Below are 21462 nucleotides of genomic sequence, written 5' to 3'. Positions count from 1 at the left end.
GAAGTAATTGATGGTGGTCACTGCCCATCTTGTCACATAGAGCTGCAAATATTTGCGAATTCAGTGGACAGGTCTTGACAAGATTAACTGTTTTAACTGCTTCCTCCAAAATGGTCTTGCGATCAGCAGGCATTTTCTTTGCAGCTAAAGCCTTCCTATGGATGTTGAGTGGAGCCACTGCTCTTACACTTGTTAACATGTATCACAGCTTGGTATGGCTCCTGCTCTGAGCAAGACCGCAAGAAACTACAAATAGTTGTGAATGTAGCCCAATCCATTACTCAAACCAGCTTCCCATCCATTAACTCCGTCAACACTTCCCAATACCTTGGAAATGCAGCCAGCATAATCAAGGATTCCACGCACCTCGGACTTACTCTCTTCCCCCTTCTGTCAGGAAAAAGATACAAAAGTCTGAGGTCATGTACCAACCAACTCAAAACGGCTTCTTCCCTGCTGCTGTCAGACTTTTGAATCGATGTACCATATATTAACTGATCTTTCTCTAACCTTAGCTATGACTGTAACAGCATATTCTGCACCCTCTCCTATATACTCTATGAACAGTATGCTTTGTATAGTGTGCATGAAATGCTATTTTTCACTATGTCCCAATACAGGTGAGAATAAATGAAACTGAAATCAACCCTACTGTGTTGGCTGAACATCAGATGGGCCCCATCTGTGCTAATTCCTACACATTTTAACCTATCAATCCCATTGCTAATAATAATGGAACATTAACTATGATACAATTACATGTACCTCGTATACATTGTTGTTTTTCATGGCCACCAGTGATCCCTGCACCACAGGTTGGGAACCACTGGGCGAGCATTTAAAGAATTAATATCTGGTTTATTAAAATACTTTTGCATCCTTTGAGGCACAAAAGCACAGCAGGAAAAGTGATCCAACCATGGCTAATGAGAAGTTAAAGATTGTATTAGCTCATGGGAAGAGGCTTAACGAGTTGCCAAAAAAGTAGTAGGCCTGATGATTGACAGCATTTTTGAATTCCGCAAAGGAGAGCCAAGAAACATAGAAGATAGGAGCAGGAGGAGACCATTCGGCCCTTCGAGTCTGCTCTGCCATTCATCACCATCATGGCTGATCATCCAAATCAATAGCCTAATCCTGCTTTCTCCCCATAACCTTTGATCCCATTCGCCCCAAGTGCTGTATCCAGCCGCCTCTTGAATACATTCAATGTTTTGGCATCAACTACTTCCTGTGGTAATGAATTCCACAGGCTCACCACTCTTTGGGTGAGAAAATGTCTCCTTACCTCCGTCCTAAATGGTCTATCCTGAATCCTCAGACTGTGAGCCCTGGCTCTGGACTCCGCCCACCATCGGGAACATCCTCCCCGCATATACCCTGTCTAGTCCTGTTAGAGTTTTATAAGTCTCTATGAGATCCCCTCTCATTTGTCTGAACTCCAACGAAAACAATCCTAACCTAGTTAATCTCTCCTCATACATCTACCCGCCATCCCCGGAGTCAGCCTGGTAAACCTTCGCTGCACTCCCTAGAGAGGAAGAACATCCTTCCTCAGAAAAGGAGACCAAAACTGCACACAATACTCTAGGTGTGGCCTCACCAAGGCCCTGCATAATTGCAACAGTACATCCCTGCTCCTGTACTCGAAACCTCTCGCAATGAAGGCCAACATACCATTTGCCTTCTTTACCGCCTGCTGTACCTGCATGCTTACCTTCAGTGACTGGTGCACAAGGACACCCAGGTCCCGCTGCACACTCCCTCTCCCAATTTACAGCCATTCAGGTAGTGATCTGCTGCCTTGTTTTTGCTTCCAAAGTGAATAACTTCTCATTTATCCAAATTATACTGCATCTGCCATTGATTTGCCCACTCACCCAACCTGTCCAGATTATTCTGAAGGGCCTCTGCATCCTCGTCACAGTTTATCCTCTCACCCAACTTGGTATCATCTGCAAACTTTGAGATGTTACATTTTGTTCCCTCATCCAAATCATTAAGAAACAGAAAATAGAAAATGGAATAATACTAGCGAGCTGCAAAAGCTTCTGTAGGCTGGGGCAAGGTGGGATCAGGCTATTGAGTTGGATGATCAGCCATGATCATAATGGTGGAGCAAGCTCGAAGGGCCGAATGGCCTCCTATTTTCTATATTTTTATGAAGCCTATCCACCATCTACAAGGCACAAGTCAGGAGTGTGAGAATATTCCCCACTTGCCTGGATGGGTGCAGCTCCAACAACACTCAAGAAGCTTGACACCATCCAGGACAAAGCAGCCCGCTTGATTGGCACCACATCTACAAACATTCAATCCCTCCACCACTGACGCTCAGTAGCAGCAGTGTGTACTATCTACAAGATGCACTGCAACAATTCACCAAAGATCCTTAGACAGCACCTTCCAAACCCATGACCACTTCTATCTGGAAGGACAAGGGCAGCAGGTTCATGGGAATACCACCACCTGCAAGTTCCCCTCCAAGCCGCTCACCATCCTGACTTGGAAATATATCGCCATTCCTTTATAGTCGCTGGGTCAAAATCCTGGAATTCCCTCCCTAACGGCATTGTGGGTCAACCCTCAGCACGTGGACTGCAGCGATTCAAGAAGGCAGCTCACCACCAAGGGCAAATAGGGATGGGCAATAAATGCTGATGTGGAGATGCCGGCGTTGGACTGGGGTGAACACAGTAAGAAGTTTCACAACACCAGGTTAAAGTCCAACAGGTTTATTTGGTAGCAAAAGCCACACAAGCTTTCGGAGCTCCAAACCCCTTCTTCGGGTGAGTGGGAATTCTGTTCACAAACAGGGCATATAAAGACACAAACTCAATTTACATGAATAATGGTTGGAATGCGAATACTTACAGCTAATCAAGTCTTTAAAATACAAACAACGTGAGTGGAGAGAGCATCAAGACAGGCTAAAAAGATGTGTATTGTCTCCAGACAAGACAGCCAGTGAAACTCTGCAGGTCCAGGCAAGCTGTGGGGGTTACAAATAGTGTGACATGAACCCAATATCCCGGTTGAGGCCGTCCTCGTGTGTGCGGAACGTGGCTATCAGTTTCTGCTCAGCGACTGCGCTGTCGTGTGTCGTGAAGGCCGCCTTGCAGAATGCTTACCCGAATATCAGAGGCCGAATGCCCGTGACCGCTGAAGTGCTCCCCAACAGGAAGAGAACAGTCTTGCCTGGTGATTGTCGAGCGGTGTTCATTCATCCGTTGTCGCAGCGTCTGCATGGTTTCCCCAATGTACCATGCCTCGGGACATCCTTTCTTGCAGCGTATCAGGTAGACAACGTTGGCTGGGATGCTGGCCAACCAGCGACACCTATGTTCCACGAATGAATAAAAGAAAATGCTGGAGTTGTCTTGTGAGGCACAAGCAGGTCACGGGGGCAGCAGCCATCACCTAGTGCTGTTAAATTAAGTTTTACAACTTCAAAGTCCTATGAGTTAATTTTGTGAAGAAGGTGACTGAACGCTGGCCATTAGCAGTCAAAAACCCACTGGAAAATTGGCTTGAGAAAGAGAGAACTTAATATCAAACAAACAGAAACTGTTTATTTCTCAAGATGTTCTTTTAGCAAGTCTTATTTGTGCTGGTGAGTGGTGGTGAGAGAAATCCATGAGCATTACACAACCGTGGAACACTGGTGATCCTACCTTCCTGATACTGGTCCCTACTACAAAGTTACACAGTCATATGGCAGGCAGAATGTGGCTTGAACATAGAACATAGAACAGTACAGCTCAGAACAGGCCCTTCAGCCCACGATGTTGTGCCGAGCTTTATCTGACACTAAGATCAAGCTATCCCACTCCCTATCATCCTGGTGTGCTCCATGTGCCCATCCAATAACCGCTTAAATGTTCCTAAAGCGTCCAACTCCACTATCACTGCAGGCAGTCCATTCCACACCCCAACCACTCTCTGAGTAAAGAACCTACCTCGGACATCCTTCCTATATCTCCCACTATGAACCCTATAGTTATGCCCCCTTGTAATAGCTCCATCCACCCGAGGAAATAGTCTTTGAACGTTCACTCTATCTATCCCCTTCATCATTTTATAAATCTCTATTAAGTCTCCCCTCAACCTCCTCCGCTCCAGAGAGAACAGCCCTAGCTCCCTCAACCTTTCCTCATAAGACCTACCCTCCAAACCAGGCAGCATCCTGGTAAATCTCCTTTGCACCCTTTCCAGCGCTTCCACATCCTTCTTATAGTGAGGTGACCAGAACTGCACACACTATTCCAAATGTGGTCTCACCAAGGTCCTGTACAGTTGCAGCATAACCCCATGGCTCTTAAACTCCAACCCCCTGTTAATAAAAGCTAACACACTATAGGCCTTCTTCACAGCTCTATCCCCTTGAGTGGCAACCTTCAGAGATCTGTGGATATGTACCCCAAGATCTCTCTGTTCCTCCACAGTCTTCAGAACCCTACCTTTGACCCTGTAATCCACATTTAAATTAGTCCTACCAAAATGAATCACCTCACATTTATCAGGGTTAAACTCCATCTGCCATTTTTCAGCCCAGCTTTGCATCCTATCTATGTCTCTTTGCAGTCTACAACAGCCCTCCACCTCATCCACTACTCCACCAATCTTGGTGTCATCAGCAAATTTACTGATCCACCCTTCAGCCCCCTCCTCTAAGTCATTAATAAAAATCACAAAGAGCAGAGAACCAAGCACTGATCCCTGTGGCACTCCGCTAGCAACCTGCCTCCAGTCTGAAAATTTTCCATCCACCACCACCACCACCCTCTGTCTTTGATCAGATATGATGTGGATTTGCTACCAAATTTGCTACCAAATAAACCTGTAGGACTTTAACCTGGTGTGAGACTTCTTACTTCGATCAGCTAGCCAGTTACCTATCCAATCGGCCAACTTTCCCTCTATCCCACACCTCCTTACTTTCATCATAAGCCGATGATAGCTTGTATAGAACAATGTGCGTAACACTGAGCTGACTCGGATAAACTGAACGCTTTTACTCAGCAGATTTCCTGGAGAAACCTGACCTGTTTGTGTGAGACTTGGCAGCATTTTCAATTCCTAGTCATTACGTGGGCTCTCAACTAATTGGCCAACGCACCTCCTCTCCTGACCTCCCATCCCCTTGCAGCTCATCCACTCAGTCGATTCCACTGGTTCTACCAACTCACTTCAGTACATTACCTCCGAGCTGAAGTGGGATTTGCTGCTATGTGTTTGCCATCTTCACATTTCTTGCTGTGTTTTTCTCTCTCCCTGTGGTGGAGGGTGTGAATTTTTCAATAAATGTCTCTGTGACCAGATACCAACCATCTGGGAACAAACATCATGGCACAGTTTCTTTGTGGCACTTCCACTCTCATCAGATTATCCGCTTGTTTCTTTCAGATAAAGTGAAGAGATTGCGAATGTATGAAAATGGAAAGCTCTCTCTAAGTTGTGGTCCGCTGTTGTATTTAACCAAGTTGCGGGAATCTGACGAATCCTCAGGGTTAATGTGCGGAGTGCGGTTTGTACTTTGCCCCTGAGCTTTTATTGTGACTGATTTGTAATGGTCCCAATCTCGTTGTGTGCAGCTCCCTCTCGTGGTGCACATGGATTATTGTTTATGAATCTTATTCATTGTATGGGAGGAATTACCTCACCCCACACTTGTTTGCGATGCATTATGTTCATACATATGCAGTAGTTAGTTTTAATATTCAAATGCAATATTAAAATGGTCTGAATATCTCAATTTAAAAATCAAGGAGATTTGAAACCGGAGTTGCCCTCAATCCAGGAATGTCATCAGGATTGTGTTAAATGATCAGGTTCCTCCGCTTTAGCTGTTGTGTTACTCTGTTGTTCACCAAACGTGGAAGTGATTTGCCAAGATAAAACTGACTGAATTCAACAAGCTGGGAAACCAGAATTATATTTAGTGACCTTAGAATCCATAGAATCCACCATGGATGGTAAAAAAAATACAATCACATTACTACAGAGAATGGTGTGCTGGCGCTAGGAGAATTCATATCAGTTCATGGAAATGGCAGAGAGAGGTTGCCACCAGTGCAGAAGGAGGCCACTGGCCCATTGAGTCTAAACTGACCCTCAGAAAGAGCATCTTGCCCAGGCCCAAACCTCACCCTATTCCCGTAACTCCACACGTTTACCATGGCTAATCCACCTAACCTACACATCTCCTCAGCCCGCTACGATACTCCTTATACACCTATGAGCAAAGAAAAGCCAAACAGCGTGCTTTAATGACTATCGTCCGGTGGCTCTGACATCCATCATTATGAAGTGCTTCGAAAGATTAGTCATGGCACAAATCAATTCCAACCTCCTGGATTGCCTGGATCCACTACAGTTCACCTAGTGCCACAACAGATCCACAGCAGACACCATCTCCCTGGCCCCGCACTCTACTCTGAAACACCTAGATAACAAAGACACCTATGTCAGACTCCTATTTATTGACTACAGCTCAGCCTTCAACATTATTATTCCCATGTAACTCCGTGGCCTGGGGTTTGGATCCTCCCTCTGCGACTGGATCCTGAACTTCCTAACCCACAAACCGCAATCAGTAAGGATAGGCAACAACACCTCCTCCATGATCATCTTCAACACCGGTGCCCCACAGGGCTGTGTTCTCAGCCCCTTACTATACTCCTTATACACCTATGGCTGTGTGGTCAAATTCTCCTCCAACTTGATTTTCAAGTTTGCTGATGACACCACCATAGTGGGTCGGATCTCAAACAATGACGAAACGGAGTACAGGAATGAGATAGAGAATCTGGTGAACTGGCGCAGCAACAATAATCTCTCCCTCAATGACAACTAAACGAAGGAGATTGTCATCAACTTCAGGAAGCATAAAGGAGAATATGCCCCTGTCTACATCAATGGGGACGAAATAGAAAGGGTCGACAGCTTCAAGTTTTTAGGTGTCCAGATCACCAACAACTTGTCCTTGTCCCCCCATGCCAACAATATTGTTAAGAAAGCCCACCAACGCCTCTACTTTCTCAGAAGGCTAAGGAAATTTGGCATGTCAGCTACGACTCTACCAATCTTTACAGATGCACCATAGAAAGCATTCTTTCTGATTGTATCACAACTTGGTATGGTTCCTGCTCTGCCCAAGACTGCAAGAAACTGCAAAAGATTGTGAAGGCAGCCCAATCCATCAAGCAAACCAGCCATCCATTGACTCTGCTGCTTCATGCTGCCTCGGCAAAGCAGCCAGCATAATTAAGGACCCCACGTACCTCGGACATTCTCTCTACCACCTTCCGGGAAAAAAGATACAAAAGTCTGAAGTCACGTACCTACCGACTCTACCCTGCTGCCATCTTTTGATTTTTGAATGGACCTACCTCACACTAAGTTGATCTTTCTCTGCACCCGAGCTAAAACTGTGACACTACATTCATAGAAATTGTAGAAACCCTATGGTGCAGAAGGAGGCCATTCGGCCCATCGAGTCTGCACCAACAACAATCCCACCTCGGCCTTATCCTTGTAACCCCACATATTTACCCTGCTAATCCCTCTAACCTACGCATTCCTGGACACTAAGGGGCAGTTTAGCATGGCCAATGCACTTAACCCGCACATCTTTGGAGTGTGGGAGGAAACCGGAGCACCTGAAGGCAACCCAAGCAGATACGGGGAGAATGTGCAAACTCCACACAGACAGTGACCCAAGCCGGGAATCAAACCCAAGTCCCTGGAGCTGTGAGGCAGCAGTGCTAACCACTGTGCTACCCCATTCTGCACTTCTCTATGAACAGTATGCCTTGTCTGTATTGCGCACAAGAAACAATACTTTTCATTGTATTTCACTATACAATTTATCAAATCAAAATCTTTGGAGTGTGGGAGGAAACCCATGCAGAAACAGGGAGAGCGTGCAGTCCACACAGTCACCCAAGGCTGGAATTGAACCAGTGTCCCTGGCACTGTGATTTGATTTGATTTGAGGCAGCAGTGCTAACCACTGTGCGATCGTGCTGTCCCAAAGGGAGCTTTTAGTTATTTTGTGGATGTGTCACATAACACTCTGACTTATGCGTGAGATGGTTGAGGATGAATGTTCCACTCTAGGGAGTTGAGCACCAAGACTGTAACTCCCAGTGTAGGGCTGAGGGAGACTGGAGGTGATGTTGTTTGGATGTGGCTTTAACCTGCAGCCCTGGTCTGCTCTTGGATGAGTGTAAAAGATCCTTAGTCTGTTTCATTCCCGGCTTTCTGGTGCAGCACAGTGAATTTTCAATCCAGGAAACAGATTATTGCAAGTAATGTCAATGTTGATTCGTAATTACACATCTGTCTTTGGTCAACTTGTCCATTGTTCAGTCACCTGCCTCCTGCCACACCTCCACATCCTGCCCTGGCCCTCCCACCGCGCCTCCCGGCATTCTCTCCCTCCGCCCCCCCCCCCCCCCAGCCCCCACTTGCCTTGACACCTGCACGATTCTGGGACTGAGTCCCAGTAACAGTTGGCATATTCTTGAAAAAGGAGCAGGAGAAAACTGGGAATAAGAAAGCATGTTACTCGCTGAAATTTCATATCTGTAGTTTTTTTTTCATTCATGGGACATGGGCGCCGCTGTCTGGCCAGCATTTATTGTCCATCCCTAGTTGCCCGAGGGCAGTTGAGAGTCAACCACATTGTGGCACTGGAGTCGCATGTAGGCCAGACCAGGTAAGGATGGCAGATTTCCTTCCCTAAAGGATGTTAGTGAACCAGATGGTTTTCCGACAATCGTCAATGGTTTCATGGTCATCAGTAGATTCTTAATTCCAGATATTTTTTATTGAATTCAAATTCTACCATCTGCCATGGCGGGATTCGAACCCGGGTCCCCAGAACATTAGCTGAGTTTCTGGATTAATAGTCTGGCGATAATACCACTAGGCCATCGCCTCAAAGTTTAATATAGCCTTAATGAGGGAAGTCTCCTTTGGTTGGGTGGAGAATAATGTTGCCAGCGTAATTGACTTTGGACCTATGGTTTCCAAAGCTCTCTACCACTTGGACTATATCAGGATCTGTTGTAAGTTAATTGATCGAGATTGGCCATGTTGATTAGTCAATAACTCCATTGTTCTGTTGTTTATGGAATACCAGAAAAGTAGAAAGAAACTTAAGCAAGGAGTAAGAAGGGCTAAAAGGGGTAATGAAAAAGCATTGGCCAGCAGGATTAAGGAAAATCCCAAGGCTTTTTATACATATATAAAGAGCAAGAGGGTAGCCAGGGAGGGGGTTGGCCCACTCAAGGACAAGGGACGGAATCTATGCGTGGAGCCAGAGGAAATGGGCGAGGTATTAAATGAGTATTTTGCGTCAGTATTCGCCAACGAGAAGGACTTGGTGAATGATGAGTCTGGGAAAGGATGTGTAGATAGTTTGAGTCATGTTGAGATCAAAAAGGAGGAGGTATTGGGGTTCTTGAGAAACATTAAGGTAGCCAAGTCCCCAGGGCCTGATGGGATATACCCCAGAATACTGAGAGAGGCAAGGGAGGAAATTGCTGGGGCCTTGAGAGAAATCTTTGTATCCTCACTGGCTACAGGGGATTGGTCCCAGAGGATTGGAGAATAGCCAATGTTGTTCCTTTGTTTAAGAAGGGTAGCAAGAATAATCCAGGTAATTACAGGCCGGTGAGCCTCACATCAGTGGTAGGGAAATTATTGGAGAGGATTCTTCGAGACAGGATTTATTCCCACTTGGAAATAAGTGGACGTATTAGTGAGAGGCAACATGGTTTTGTGAAAGGAAGGTTGTGTCTCGTGAACTTGATCGAGTTTTTCGAAGAAGTGACGAAGATGATTGATGAGGATAAGGCAGTGGATGTTGTCCACATGGACTTCAGTAAGGCCTTTGACAAGGTCCCTCATGGCAGACTGGTGCAGAAGGTGAAGCTGCATGGGATCAAAGGTGAGCTGGCAAGGTGGATACAAAACTGGCTGGGTCAAAGAAGACAGAGGGTAGCAGTGGAAGGGTGCGTGTTTGAATGGAGGGCTGTGACAAGTGGCGTTCCTCAGGGATCAGTGCTGGGACCTTTGCTATTGTAACATATATAAATGATTTGGAGGAAAATGTAACTGGTTTGATTAGTAAGTTTGCGGATGACACAAAGGTTGGTGGATTTGCGGATAGCGATGAGGACCATCAGAGGATACAGCAGGATATAGATCAGTTGGAGACTTGGGTGGAGAGATGGCAGATGGAGTTTAATCCGGACAAATGTGAGGTAATGCATTTTGGAAGATCTAATACAGATAGGAAATATACAGTCAATGGCAGAACCCTTAAGAGTATTGATAGGCAAAGGGATCTGGGTGTACAGGTACATACGGCTTAGATAGGATGGACGTAGGGAAGTTGTTTCCATTAGCAGGGGAGACTAGGACGCGGGGGCACAGCCTTAGAATAAAAGGGAGTCACTTTAGAACAGAGATGAGGAGAAATTTCTTCAGCCAGAGAGTGGTAGGTCTGTGGAATTCATTGCCACAGAGGGCTGTGGAGGCCGAGACGTTGAGCGTCTTCAAGACAGAAATTGATAAATTCTTGATTTCTCGAGGAATTAAGGGCTATGGGGAGAGAGCGGGTAAATGGAGTTGAAATCAATCATGATTGAATGGTGGAGTGGACTCGATGGGCCGAATGGCCTTACTTCCGCTCCTATGTCTTATGGTCTTATGGTCTTACACAGGTCACTGAAAGTGGCAACACAGGTGGAGAAGGTAGTCAAGAAGGCATACGGCATGCTTGCCTTCATTGGCCGGGGCATTGAGTTTAAAAATTGGCAAGTCATGTTGCAGCTTTATAGAACCTTAGTTAGGCAGCACTTGGAACATAGTGTTCAATTCTGGTCACCACACTACCAGAAGGATGTAGAGGCTTTGGAGAGGGTACAGAAAAGATTTAGCTAGGATGTTGCCCGGTATGGAGGGCATTAGTTATGAGGAGAGGTTGGAGAAACTTGGTTTGTTCTCACTGGAACGACGGAGGTTGAGGGGCGACCTGATAGAAGTCTACAAGATTATGAGAGGCATGGACAGAGTGGATAGTCAGAAACCTTTTCCCAGGGTGGAAGAGTCAATTACTAGGGGGCACAGGTTTAAGGTGCGAGGGGCAAGGTTTAAAGGTGATATACGAGGCAGTTTTTTACACAGTGAGTAGTGGGTGCCTGGAACTCGTTGCCGGGGGAGGTAGTGGAAACGGATACAGTAATGACTTTTAAGGGGCGTCTTGCCAAATACGTGGATAGGATGGGAATAGAGGGATATGGTCCCCGGAAGGGTAGGGGACTTTAGTTAAGTCGGGCAGCATGGTCGGTGCAGGCTTGGAGGGCCGAGGGGCCTGTTCCTGTGCTGTAATTTTCTTTGTTCTTTGTTCTTTGTTTCACCAGTTTGCTAGATGACAAACTGGACCTTGATCTTTTTATTTAAAAATTTCTGTGGTCCTGTTTGCTTTTAATGTGTGTTTTCTGTACGAAATCGGATTAGCTGTCATCAAGTTTGAATCATTTCCTCACTCCCTCCTTTTCCAGGAATGATTTTGGTCCGGACAGAGAGTGGGCAGCTCGTCATGGTTCCGCAGCAAGCGTTGGCCCAGGCTCAGGCCCAGGCTCAGGCCCAGGCTCAGGCCCAGGCTCAGGCTCAAGCACAGGTTCAAGCCCAAGTGCAACGACCAGGAAGCATCTCTCCCAAACCTTCTGCTCCGACAAGTGGTGCTACATTCCGCCTAGCATCAGCTCAGGTATGAACTGACTGAATGTTTTTGCTTGGTCAGATTGCTAATCAGTTAGTTTGAGGAAGTGAGTGGTGCTTGCTGCCACATACCGGGTATTCCTTTGCGAAGATTCTTTCTTTCATACTTCCTATTCTATCTGTGCCATTGTGTTCATGCAATTTTAATTGGTCAAGAATCTCATGCAAAGTCCTGTCTTGTTTAAGGTTTTGAAGATTTAAAAAAAATTCATTTATGGGAAGTTGGTGCCACTGGCTAGACCAGCATTCATTGCCTATCCATAGTTGCCCTTGAGAAGGTGGTAGTGAGCTGCTGCCTTGAACTGCCGCAGCCCGTGAGGTGTAGGTACAGTCACAGTGCTGTTCGGGAGGGAGTTTCAGGATTTTGACCCAGCGACAGGGAAGGAATGGCAATATATTTCCAAATCAGGATGGCGTGTGACTCGGAGGGAACTTGCAGGTGATGGCGTTCCCTTGTGACTGCTGCTCTTGTCCTTCTAGATGGTCAAGACCATGGGTTTAAAAGGTGCTGTCTCAGGAGCCTTGATGAATTCCTGCACTGCATCTTGTAGATGGTACAAACGGATGCCACTGTTTGTTGGCAGTGGAGGGATTGGATGTTGAAGGGGGAGCAATCAAGTTGGCTGCTTTGTCCTGGATGGTGTTGAGCTTCTTGGCTGCTGTTGGAGCTGCACCCATCCAGGACATCCAGGCTGCCTTGATATAAAGCCAGAAAAGGGGGTGGTGTTGTTTGGTCGCTCGGCAGCACAGCAGTGGGATGGTGGGGTTGCATTCACAGTTCATTCCATTGAATTTCTGATCTTGGCATGTTAGTGCAGGGAGCTGGGTGAGCAGGTTCTTCCAGTCATTTGCCAAAACCTCACCTTAAAATGGGAATCAAAATGAAAAATATTCGCCTCTGACTGGTAACTGCTTGAAGTGGGGCATGGGCAGAGGGCATCATAGCAACAATGCAGTAGAAGGAAAATATAAGCTGATTATACTTGGGCAGCTCGGGGAGGGCTCCCTGATATCGTTCTGCTAAACCTAGCTCCCTTGATCTGACAGCAGATTCATTGACTCAATTGAAAAGAAGTGTCTGTGTGCCACCCCCCCCCCCCCCGCCGCCCCCCAACCCTCGCTCTCCACCCTTTTCTACTTGCCCCTCCCCGCCCCCAGGCCATCCTACTTCCCCTGACCCCTTCTCATTGGAGTAATTGGAAGGAATCATGCCTCTGCCATGTAACACCTCCCGGGGAAGGAATTCACCATTAGAAACTTCCTCCTTGTTCCATTGTCTGGCTGAGTGTCTACCTCAGTGAAGTTTGTATGGGTGAAAGACATGCTTCTGATTAAAAACTTTCTCAATCCACTTCCCCTTATGGTTATTTTATGTGATTTATCAGTCTTTGGAATCCAGGAGTCAGCCATGGCTCAAGGGGTGGGACTCTCACCTCTGGGGCAGAAAATAGTGGATTCAATCTCTATTCCAGGGGTTTGAGCCCAAAATGTAGGCTGACACATTGCTTGGGATGGAACATTTCAGCTATAAGGAGAGACTGAATAGGCTTGGATTGTTTTCTCTAGAGCAGAGAAGGCTGAGGGGGAACATGATTGAGGTGCATCAGATTATGAGGGGTGTGGACAGGGTGAGCAGGAAGCAGCTGTTCCCCTTGGTTACAGGGTCAATCACGAGGGGGCACAGTTTTAGGGCAAAGGGCAGGAGATTCAGAGGGGATTTGAGAAAAAAACGATTTCACTCAGAGGGTGGTGGGCATCTGGAATGCATTGCCTGGGAAGGTAGTGGAGGCTGGAGACCTTACAACCTTTAAAAAATATTTGGATGAGCATTTGAAGTATCATAATATTCAAGGATATGGGACAAGTGCGGAAAATGGGGTTAGCTCGACTTCATTGGTAGTTATTGTTGGAAGTCTAACAACACCAGGTTAAAGTCCAACAGGTTTATTTGGTAGCAAAAGCCACTCGCTTTCGGAACAGGCTGTCCCTTCGTCAGGTGGGTGGGAGTTCTGATCACAAACGTTTGTGATCAGAACTCCCACCCACCTGACGAAGGGACAGCCTGTTCCGAAAGCGAGTGGCTTTTGCTACCAAATAAACCTGTTGAACTTTAACCTGGTGTTGTTAGACTTCTTACTGTGTTTACCCCAGCCCAATGCCGGCATCTCCACATCAGTTATTGTTGGTGCAGACTCGATGGGCCGAAGGGTCATTTCAGGGCTGTACAACGCTGTGACTCTGACACTTCCAGTGTGATGCAATCAGAGTGTTGTCTAATGATATGTTTAAACTGAGTATCATCGGATCTCTCATGGCATATTTTCAAAGACGTGTAGGGGAGTTCTCATCCATGTCCTGGCCAGCATTTGTCCCTCAACCAATGCGACTTAAACTGAATATCTGGTTACTATCATTGGTATTTGTGGGAGCTATCTGTGCACAAATTGGTTCTCAAAGTTTCCTACATGACAATAAGTGATTATACTTCAAAAGTACTTCAGTTCCTGCATGGTGCTTTGGGGCCTTCTAAGGTCATGGAGAGCATAACCTTTCTTTCTAAGGTGAACATTGGCTCCATGAGTGTGGGAATGGAATGGGTCTCAACATTTTCTTATTCTCAACCTCTGCACACCCCACTTCCCCATTCCCATCTCTGCCCCAGACAAGGAAACAAATATTGGAATTATCACAAGCCTGTTACATACTGCAAGTGGGACATGGGTAGAGGCTTGGAAGCAGAGGAAGGACTGATGTATTACAGGAAGGATTGAAGGGACATGAACGAATATCTATAAGGGGAGGGAAAGGAAAGAAAGCGCTGAAGAGTAACTGCAAGGAAAGCTGGGTGGAAAGATAACTCCTGTTCAGCACAGAGCAGATTGTTTTCCGGTTAGTTTTGAAGGGTTCTCTAAAGAACTTTCTTTGTGGTTTTGAGCGTCTCTCTTGCGCTCGAAGTAGTGGGAAAGCTGATTTTCAGAAATTACTGAAAAGATATCTCGAAAACAATTCAGTTCTTTATTTTCAACAGATGCATCCATTGGGCCAGTCAGAAATATCATCCATCAGGTAGGAAAACTTACAATTTGCCCACAAGCAAAATACACATTTCACCAACATAAACCCCTCTTCCACTTTGCCCTCCTTTCTCCCTCCCGCTTTTTGGATTGTTCAACAAGCGTTAGAACTAAAGCCACAGGGATCAGAATGTCCCAGGTTTGATTGAGGTACATATTAAGTTAGTTCATCTCAGTTTAATATGAATGTACCAGCTAGAAAAGCCATTGTAAGCTAATCAAATGTAGATCCACATATTGGTACTCACTCTGCGATGCAAACCCAACAGACACTTGTGGCAGTACAATTGTCCTGAAAGGAAGAAGATAAATTGGTGTCTCTCTGAATGGTTTTCCCCCTGTTGGGAATGGCACGGGTTAGGAAGATGAAGTTCAGTTGTGATACTCTTCATGGTGAAACAAACACTTTGCCACTCCTAGCAAGTTCATTTGGGAGGTGTAGCCGAAGACATCTGATGTCAGGAGCTTGGGTCGCAAGCATTCTTGAGACAGGATTATGGTGACATGGAAATCTGACCTGGAGACTGATGAAGATTTTCAGTGGGTGGAGTAGGCTGGAACTGGCTGGGGAAACTGTCCTGAAGCCTTCACTCTCAGTGGTAACTGGGGCACAGGGAGAGAACGTGATTACATGGAAAGAACTTAGAATCTCAAATGCAGGGAATCAGGCAGTCTTCAGATTTTAATTGTCTTGGGGGAAATTTAATCAAATGTGAGGCACAATCTCTGTGTCACGGTGTACCCATTGGATGATTGTTTTTGTTTCATTTCTTTTTATGTCTTGTTTTAACTTAAAAGTGAAAATTTAGTTAATAAAGTAATATTTTCTTGATGGGGAGAAAAAGTGTAGACAAACATTTATACATTTCTCATTTCATGTATAATACTGCCTGTAAATTTTAATAAATATTGTTTACAGCTTTATATTTGTTCTCGTAATGTTTATTCTTATGCATTTGAGAGGAGACAGACTCTCCAGAACTCGTGAGACATCATCTCCCCTTTCAGCTCTGACCAAACCTTGTCACTCAGGATAGTAACTTCCTTGACAGCTCAGTGTTGTTAGGAAAGCAGACCAGAAATCCCAAGGTATATTATAAAGTCAATCTAGACCCCAACAATTTGCTATTTTGGCGTTAATGTGAGGATAAAGTGTTTCACTCCAGGCACGATTCTACTGACACACTAGGGAGCTTTTATCAAAACATATTTTATTTAACAATACAGTTTAACAATAACAAATGAATCAGCTTAACATTTAACAATTGAGCAATACTTAAACATGACAAGATACAATTCTTAACTGCTAACATATGGCTGAATTCCAAATCAAGCAATATTTTAAAATCTCTCTTTAAAATGCGTTAGCAAAACACAGGCATACTTGCTTTACTCAAGTTAACAGTCCAAGAGCTTTCAGAACACCTCTGGACAGAGAGAGAGAGAGAGACCTGTTTCTTCTGGCAGTCCAAGCAGCAATTGCTTGTATTTTTAAAAATGAAACAGTATTTCTTCCCTGCAAGCTTAGCTCCTCCCGTTAAGCACATGATTCAGTCCCTAATCAAAATTCTACATGGAAACCCAAGTAAAATGCATTAACTCATCTTAGAACATAGAACGTAGAACAGTACAGCACAGAACAGGCCCTTCGGCCCACCATGTTGTGCCGAGCTTTATCTGAAACCAAGATCAAGCTATCCCACTCCCTATCATCCTGGTGTGCTCCATGTGCCTATCCAATAACCGCTTAAATGTTCCTAAAGTGTCTGACTCCACTATCACTGCAGGAAGTCCATTCCACACCCCAACCACTCTCTGCGTAAAGAACCTACCTCTGATATCCTTCCTGTATCTCCCACCACGTACCCTATAGTTATGCCCCCTTGTAATAGCTCCATCCACCCGAGGAAATAGTCTTTGAACGTTCACTCTATCTATCCCCTTCATCATTTTATAAACCTCTATTAAGTCTCCCCTCAGTCTCCTCCGCTCCAGAGAGAACAGCCCCAGCTCCCTCAACCTTTCCTCATAAGACCTACCCTCCAAACCAGGCAGCATCCTGGTAAATCTCCTCTGCACTCCTTCCAGCGCTTCCACATCCTTCCTATAGTGAGGTGACCAGAACTGCACACAATACTCCAAATGTGGTCTCACCAAGGTCCTGTACAGTTGCAGCATAACCCCACGGCTCTTAAACTCCAACCCCCTGTTAATAAAAGCTAACACACTATAGGCCTTCTTCACAGCTCTATCCACTTGAGTGGCAACCTTTAGAGATCTGTGGATATGGACCCCAAGATCTCTCTGTTCCTCCACAGTCTTCAGAACCCTACCTTTGACCCTGTAATCCACATTTAAATTAGTCCTACCAAAATGAATCACCTCACATTTATCAGGGTTAAACTCCATTTGCCATTTTTCAGCCCAGCTTTGCATCCTATCTATGTCTCTTTGCAGCCTACAACAGCCCTCCACCTCATCCACTACTCCACCAATCTTGGTGTCATCAGCAAATTTACTGATCCACCCTTCAGCCCCCTCCTCTAAGTCATTAATAAAAATCACAAAATCTTAAAGCAAACACTCCAGGTCTAAAGTGAGTACTTAGCCTGTGCTCCCAGCTACCAATTTAAAGGTTTTGCTAGACAAATCGGCACTCTGCAAAACAGATCTGAAATTGAAACATACCCCTTAGAAGAAACATATATTTCTTAAAGGCACAGTCTCATCACAATGTACTGTCTAACTTGATGTGGCACTAAAGGACCCAGATTTGATTCTTGGCCTGTGGTGAGCTCAGCTATCTTGGGCAATGGTAAGCATGCTTCATTTAGGCTGAAATCCCCACCCACCATTGCTGTCCAGCAAACTGTTGGAAAGAAACAGCAGAATGTAGAGCACAGCAACATTTGGTCTGTCAAATCTGTGATGGTAACTTTCTCTGCGTGCAGCCCTGTTTAATCTCAGTCACCTCATTCTTTCTGTAGCAGCTACCCACAACATCATGCATGCACTGCCTTTAATGTAGTAACGTGTGCTGGAGCGATTGTCAAACGAAACTTCACACAGCCACAACAGGGAGCTAATAGGACAGGTGACTAAAAGGTTAGTCAAAGAGCCAAGTTTTAAGGAACATCTAAAAGGAGGGAGCTATGGTGAGGATGGTAATTCCCGAGTCAAATAGGTTTTAATTCTGCTTTAACTGCATGTATGTGTTAAAATTTCACTTTCTAACCATCTCTATAAGGATATTTTATCTAATAATTTCTTGGAATTTGGTGTGCGATGATCTGAAACCATAAGACACAGGAGTAGAATTAGGCCACTCGGCCCATCGAGCCTGCTCCGCCATTCAATCATGGCTGATATTTTTCTCACCCCCCATTCTCCTGCCTTTCCCCATAACCCCTGATCCCCTTATTAATCATGTGCTCCCTTGTTATCATTGGAAACAGTCTATCACTGAATTCCCTGTAAATGTTCTACGACCATCAAGATCTCCTCCAGGTCACCTCTTAAATCTCCCCAGCTTTACTGAAAAAAAAGATTCTTCTCTCCAAAGATGCGCAGGTTAAGTTGATTGGCCATGCTAAATTGTCCCTTCGTGTCAGGGAATTAGCAGGATAAATACGTGCGGTTACGGGGATAGGGTCGGTGCAGGTTTGATGGGCTGATTGGCCTCCTTCTGCACTGTAGGGACTCTATGATTCTCTCATAACTGACTCCTCAACCCCAATAACATTCTTGTGAATTGTTACTGGACGGTTTTTCATTGTTTTTGTATCCTTCCTCTAATGTATACCCAAAGCAATGCACAAAATCAACTGCTGGTCAAATATGTTTCTATACAGGTTAATCTAGTTTCTATGCTTTATATTCTATGCCTGTAGGCACAAAACCAAGGATACTGTTCTCCTTTTATGGCTGCAATTACTGATCACAAGGTTAGGTAGAATATAGAGTGTTAAAAATAGGCTATTCGGCCATGTACTTACCTAGCTTCTGATTGAATGTGTCTATATGATTTGCCCCAACCACTCCCTGTAGTAGCAAACTTCACATTCTTTGGGTAAAGAGGTTTTCCTGAATTTCTTACTTGAGTGATAGCTATCTTATATCAATGGTCTCTAGTTTTGCTCTTCTCAAAAATTGGAAACATGCTACTCCATTACTCCATTAACATTTTCGTCACTTTGAAGAGCTCTATTAGCTCATCCCCAAGCCTTCCCATTAAGCGGCATAACCTGTTCATCTTCCTTTGATAGGTATAACCTTGCATTTCTGGGATCATCTTTGTCAATTGTTCTCTGCATCCTCTCCTGTGCCAATCTATCCTTTGGTGACCAAAACTCCAAGCACAGTAATCCAAGTCTGGTACACTTCAAGTTTAACATAACTTTCCTACTTTTCAATCCTCTCCTCTGGGAATGAGCCCCAGTTCTTGATTTACTTTTGTGTGACTTTTTTATTCTTTCATGGGATATGGGTGTCACTGTTAAGGCCAGCATTTATTGTGCATCCCTAATTGTCCTTGAACTGAGTGACTTGCCTGACCATTTCAGAAGTAGTTAAGAGTCAACCACATTGTTGCGGGCCTGGAATCAAGTGTAGCCAGACCAGTAAAGATGGCAGATTTCCTTCCCTAAAGGACGTGAGTGGACTAGACGGGTTTTTTATTTACGATAATTGACATTATGTTTCATGGTGATCATCCAGATTTTTTTTGTATTGAATTCAAATTTCACGATCTGCCGTGGTGGGATTCAAACCCGGTACCAGGTAGCCTGGGTTCTCAGAGCATTACCCTGGGTCTCTGGATTAGTAATTCACTGACAATACCATTGCTGCATCGCCTCTCTTGGCTTGCGTTATAAATTTGAGTGATGTGTATATTGTGATCCCAGATGCTTATTGTCCAAGCAATGTGAGACTTCATTATTCTAGTCAAATGTACAAATCCACACTTACCTGTTGAAATCCATTTGTCAATTATATAGCCATTCTGCAAGTTTGTTAGAACTATTGTTACAGTGTCCTCAGTATTGCCTATCTTCCCACAATTTGATGACATATGCAAAGTTAGGAATTGTAATTTTGATTCCAAAGTCAAAATTGTTGAAATGAAATGTGACCGACACTAGTTCCACAAGTGATCCTTGTGGGACCACATTTTCCACCATCTGCCAGCCTGATACCTAACCTTTAGCCTTGCTCTCTGCCAATCTGCCTGGCTACTTGCCTGACTCCATCTTCTGACCTTGAATTCATTAATCTATTGTGCAGCGACCTATTGATGGTCCTTTGTAAATCTGGATAAATTACGTACTAGAGCTGCACTATCCTCATACGCTGTTTATTTTATCTTCTAGAATTCAGTGAGGTTGGTCAAATAGGACTTTCACTTTTGAAATCCATATTGATAATCCATTACTGTGCTTATGGTCTTTAGATGTTTCTCTCTTTTCTCAAGTAGGAATTCTATCATTTTTTTACCACTGATGTTAAGCTGACTGATCTTCAGTTCCTTGGACTTGTCCAGTTTTCCTCGTTAAGTGTCTTCCTCGTTGAGTGTCTTCCTCGTTGACAGTGTTTATTTGCAACAGAAGTGGAGTGGATCAGATTCTAAATGGTCCCCTTGGAGAGTAAGACACACTCAGCAGTTTACCTGGAAGGTGTGATTTGATCCAGCGTCAGGGTAGACAGAGTTTTGATCTGTTCTGATTTCAGTGTGATTTCAGTGTGAGGAAGCTGTGAGTCATGTGAGAATGGTGATATGGTAGAACATAGAACATAGAACATAGAACAGTACAGCACAGAAGAATGTGGTTAACTTTGTGAAGGCCCTTGTGTCTGGTCTTCTCTAACCCGAATTATAGTTGTCCTTGGCTGGTAAAATAAAATACTTCATACTCCAGTGAGTGAGTTATTTTGAATTTTTATTTTTCCCCATCTGAATGTGATAAAAATGAATTAATTCAAAATGAAAGACACAAAAGTAAAGGTTACAAATTTAAGGCAGAAATATTAATTAAAATTCAGTAACCTGGTGTGGCATATGTACAGCCACAGCAGTGAGCGGCCCTTGTGGTTCTGCACATGTGACAAGGCCGCTCTTTGCCTATTGTTACAGCTTGACCAGCTGCCAATGTATCCACATGGGTGAGAAGCCTATCCTTTCACTGCCCAGCCTGTAGGAAGGGCATCATCCAGTCAGGCACCCTGAGCAAGTCTGTGCATTCATGCAGAGAAGTTCATTGGCATTGTCGAGCAATCATTGCGAACAATATGTGGCTCTATTTCTGCCTTAGTGATAGCGGACGCTACCTTCTCCTGCTATTAAGTTGTCTCTGATTAAAGTACAGCAACTCCATATCCCCTTTTCACATTCTATCTTTTACAGATGTTATACCCTGCAATGTTTAATCCCAGTGCTGATTAATCTGTAGCCATGTTAAGTAATCCCCACTATATCTGGTTCCTGGCAATGTATTATTGCCCCCAGTTTCCCTGTTCTATTTCCTGCATTGATGTACAGTTTGTCTGTTTTTATTCTTTTTCCACCCCTGTTCTATAACTATTTATTCTTTGACCA

At 44.6% G+C, this 21462-nt stretch overlaps 1 protein-coding gene across 2 annotated transcripts in view; it reads left to right on the top strand.

The window, feature by feature from the left end:
• Positions 1–21462, top strand: part of LOC144492463 (transcription initiation factor TFIID subunit 4) — a 310284-nt gene that overhangs the window by 28412 nt on the left and 260410 nt on the right. For both annotated transcript variants that reach the window (XM_078210514.1, XM_078210515.1), the window contains exon 2: positions 11577–11785. In XM_078210514.1, coding sequence (XP_078066640.1) covers positions 11577–11785 — 209 coding nt within the window. The remainder of the gene's footprint in view (positions 1–11576; positions 11786–21462) is intronic.

The sequence above is a fragment of the Mustelus asterias genome, chromosome 4 (genome assembly GCF_964213995.1).
Source record: "Mustelus asterias chromosome 4, sMusAst1.hap1.1, whole genome shotgun sequence".
NCBI classification, from domain to species: Eukaryota; Metazoa; Chordata; class Chondrichthyes; order Carcharhiniformes; family Triakidae; genus Mustelus; species Mustelus asterias.
The sequence above is the reverse complement of the archived record's forward strand: the minus strand, read 5'-3'. Positions and strand labels throughout refer to the sequence as shown.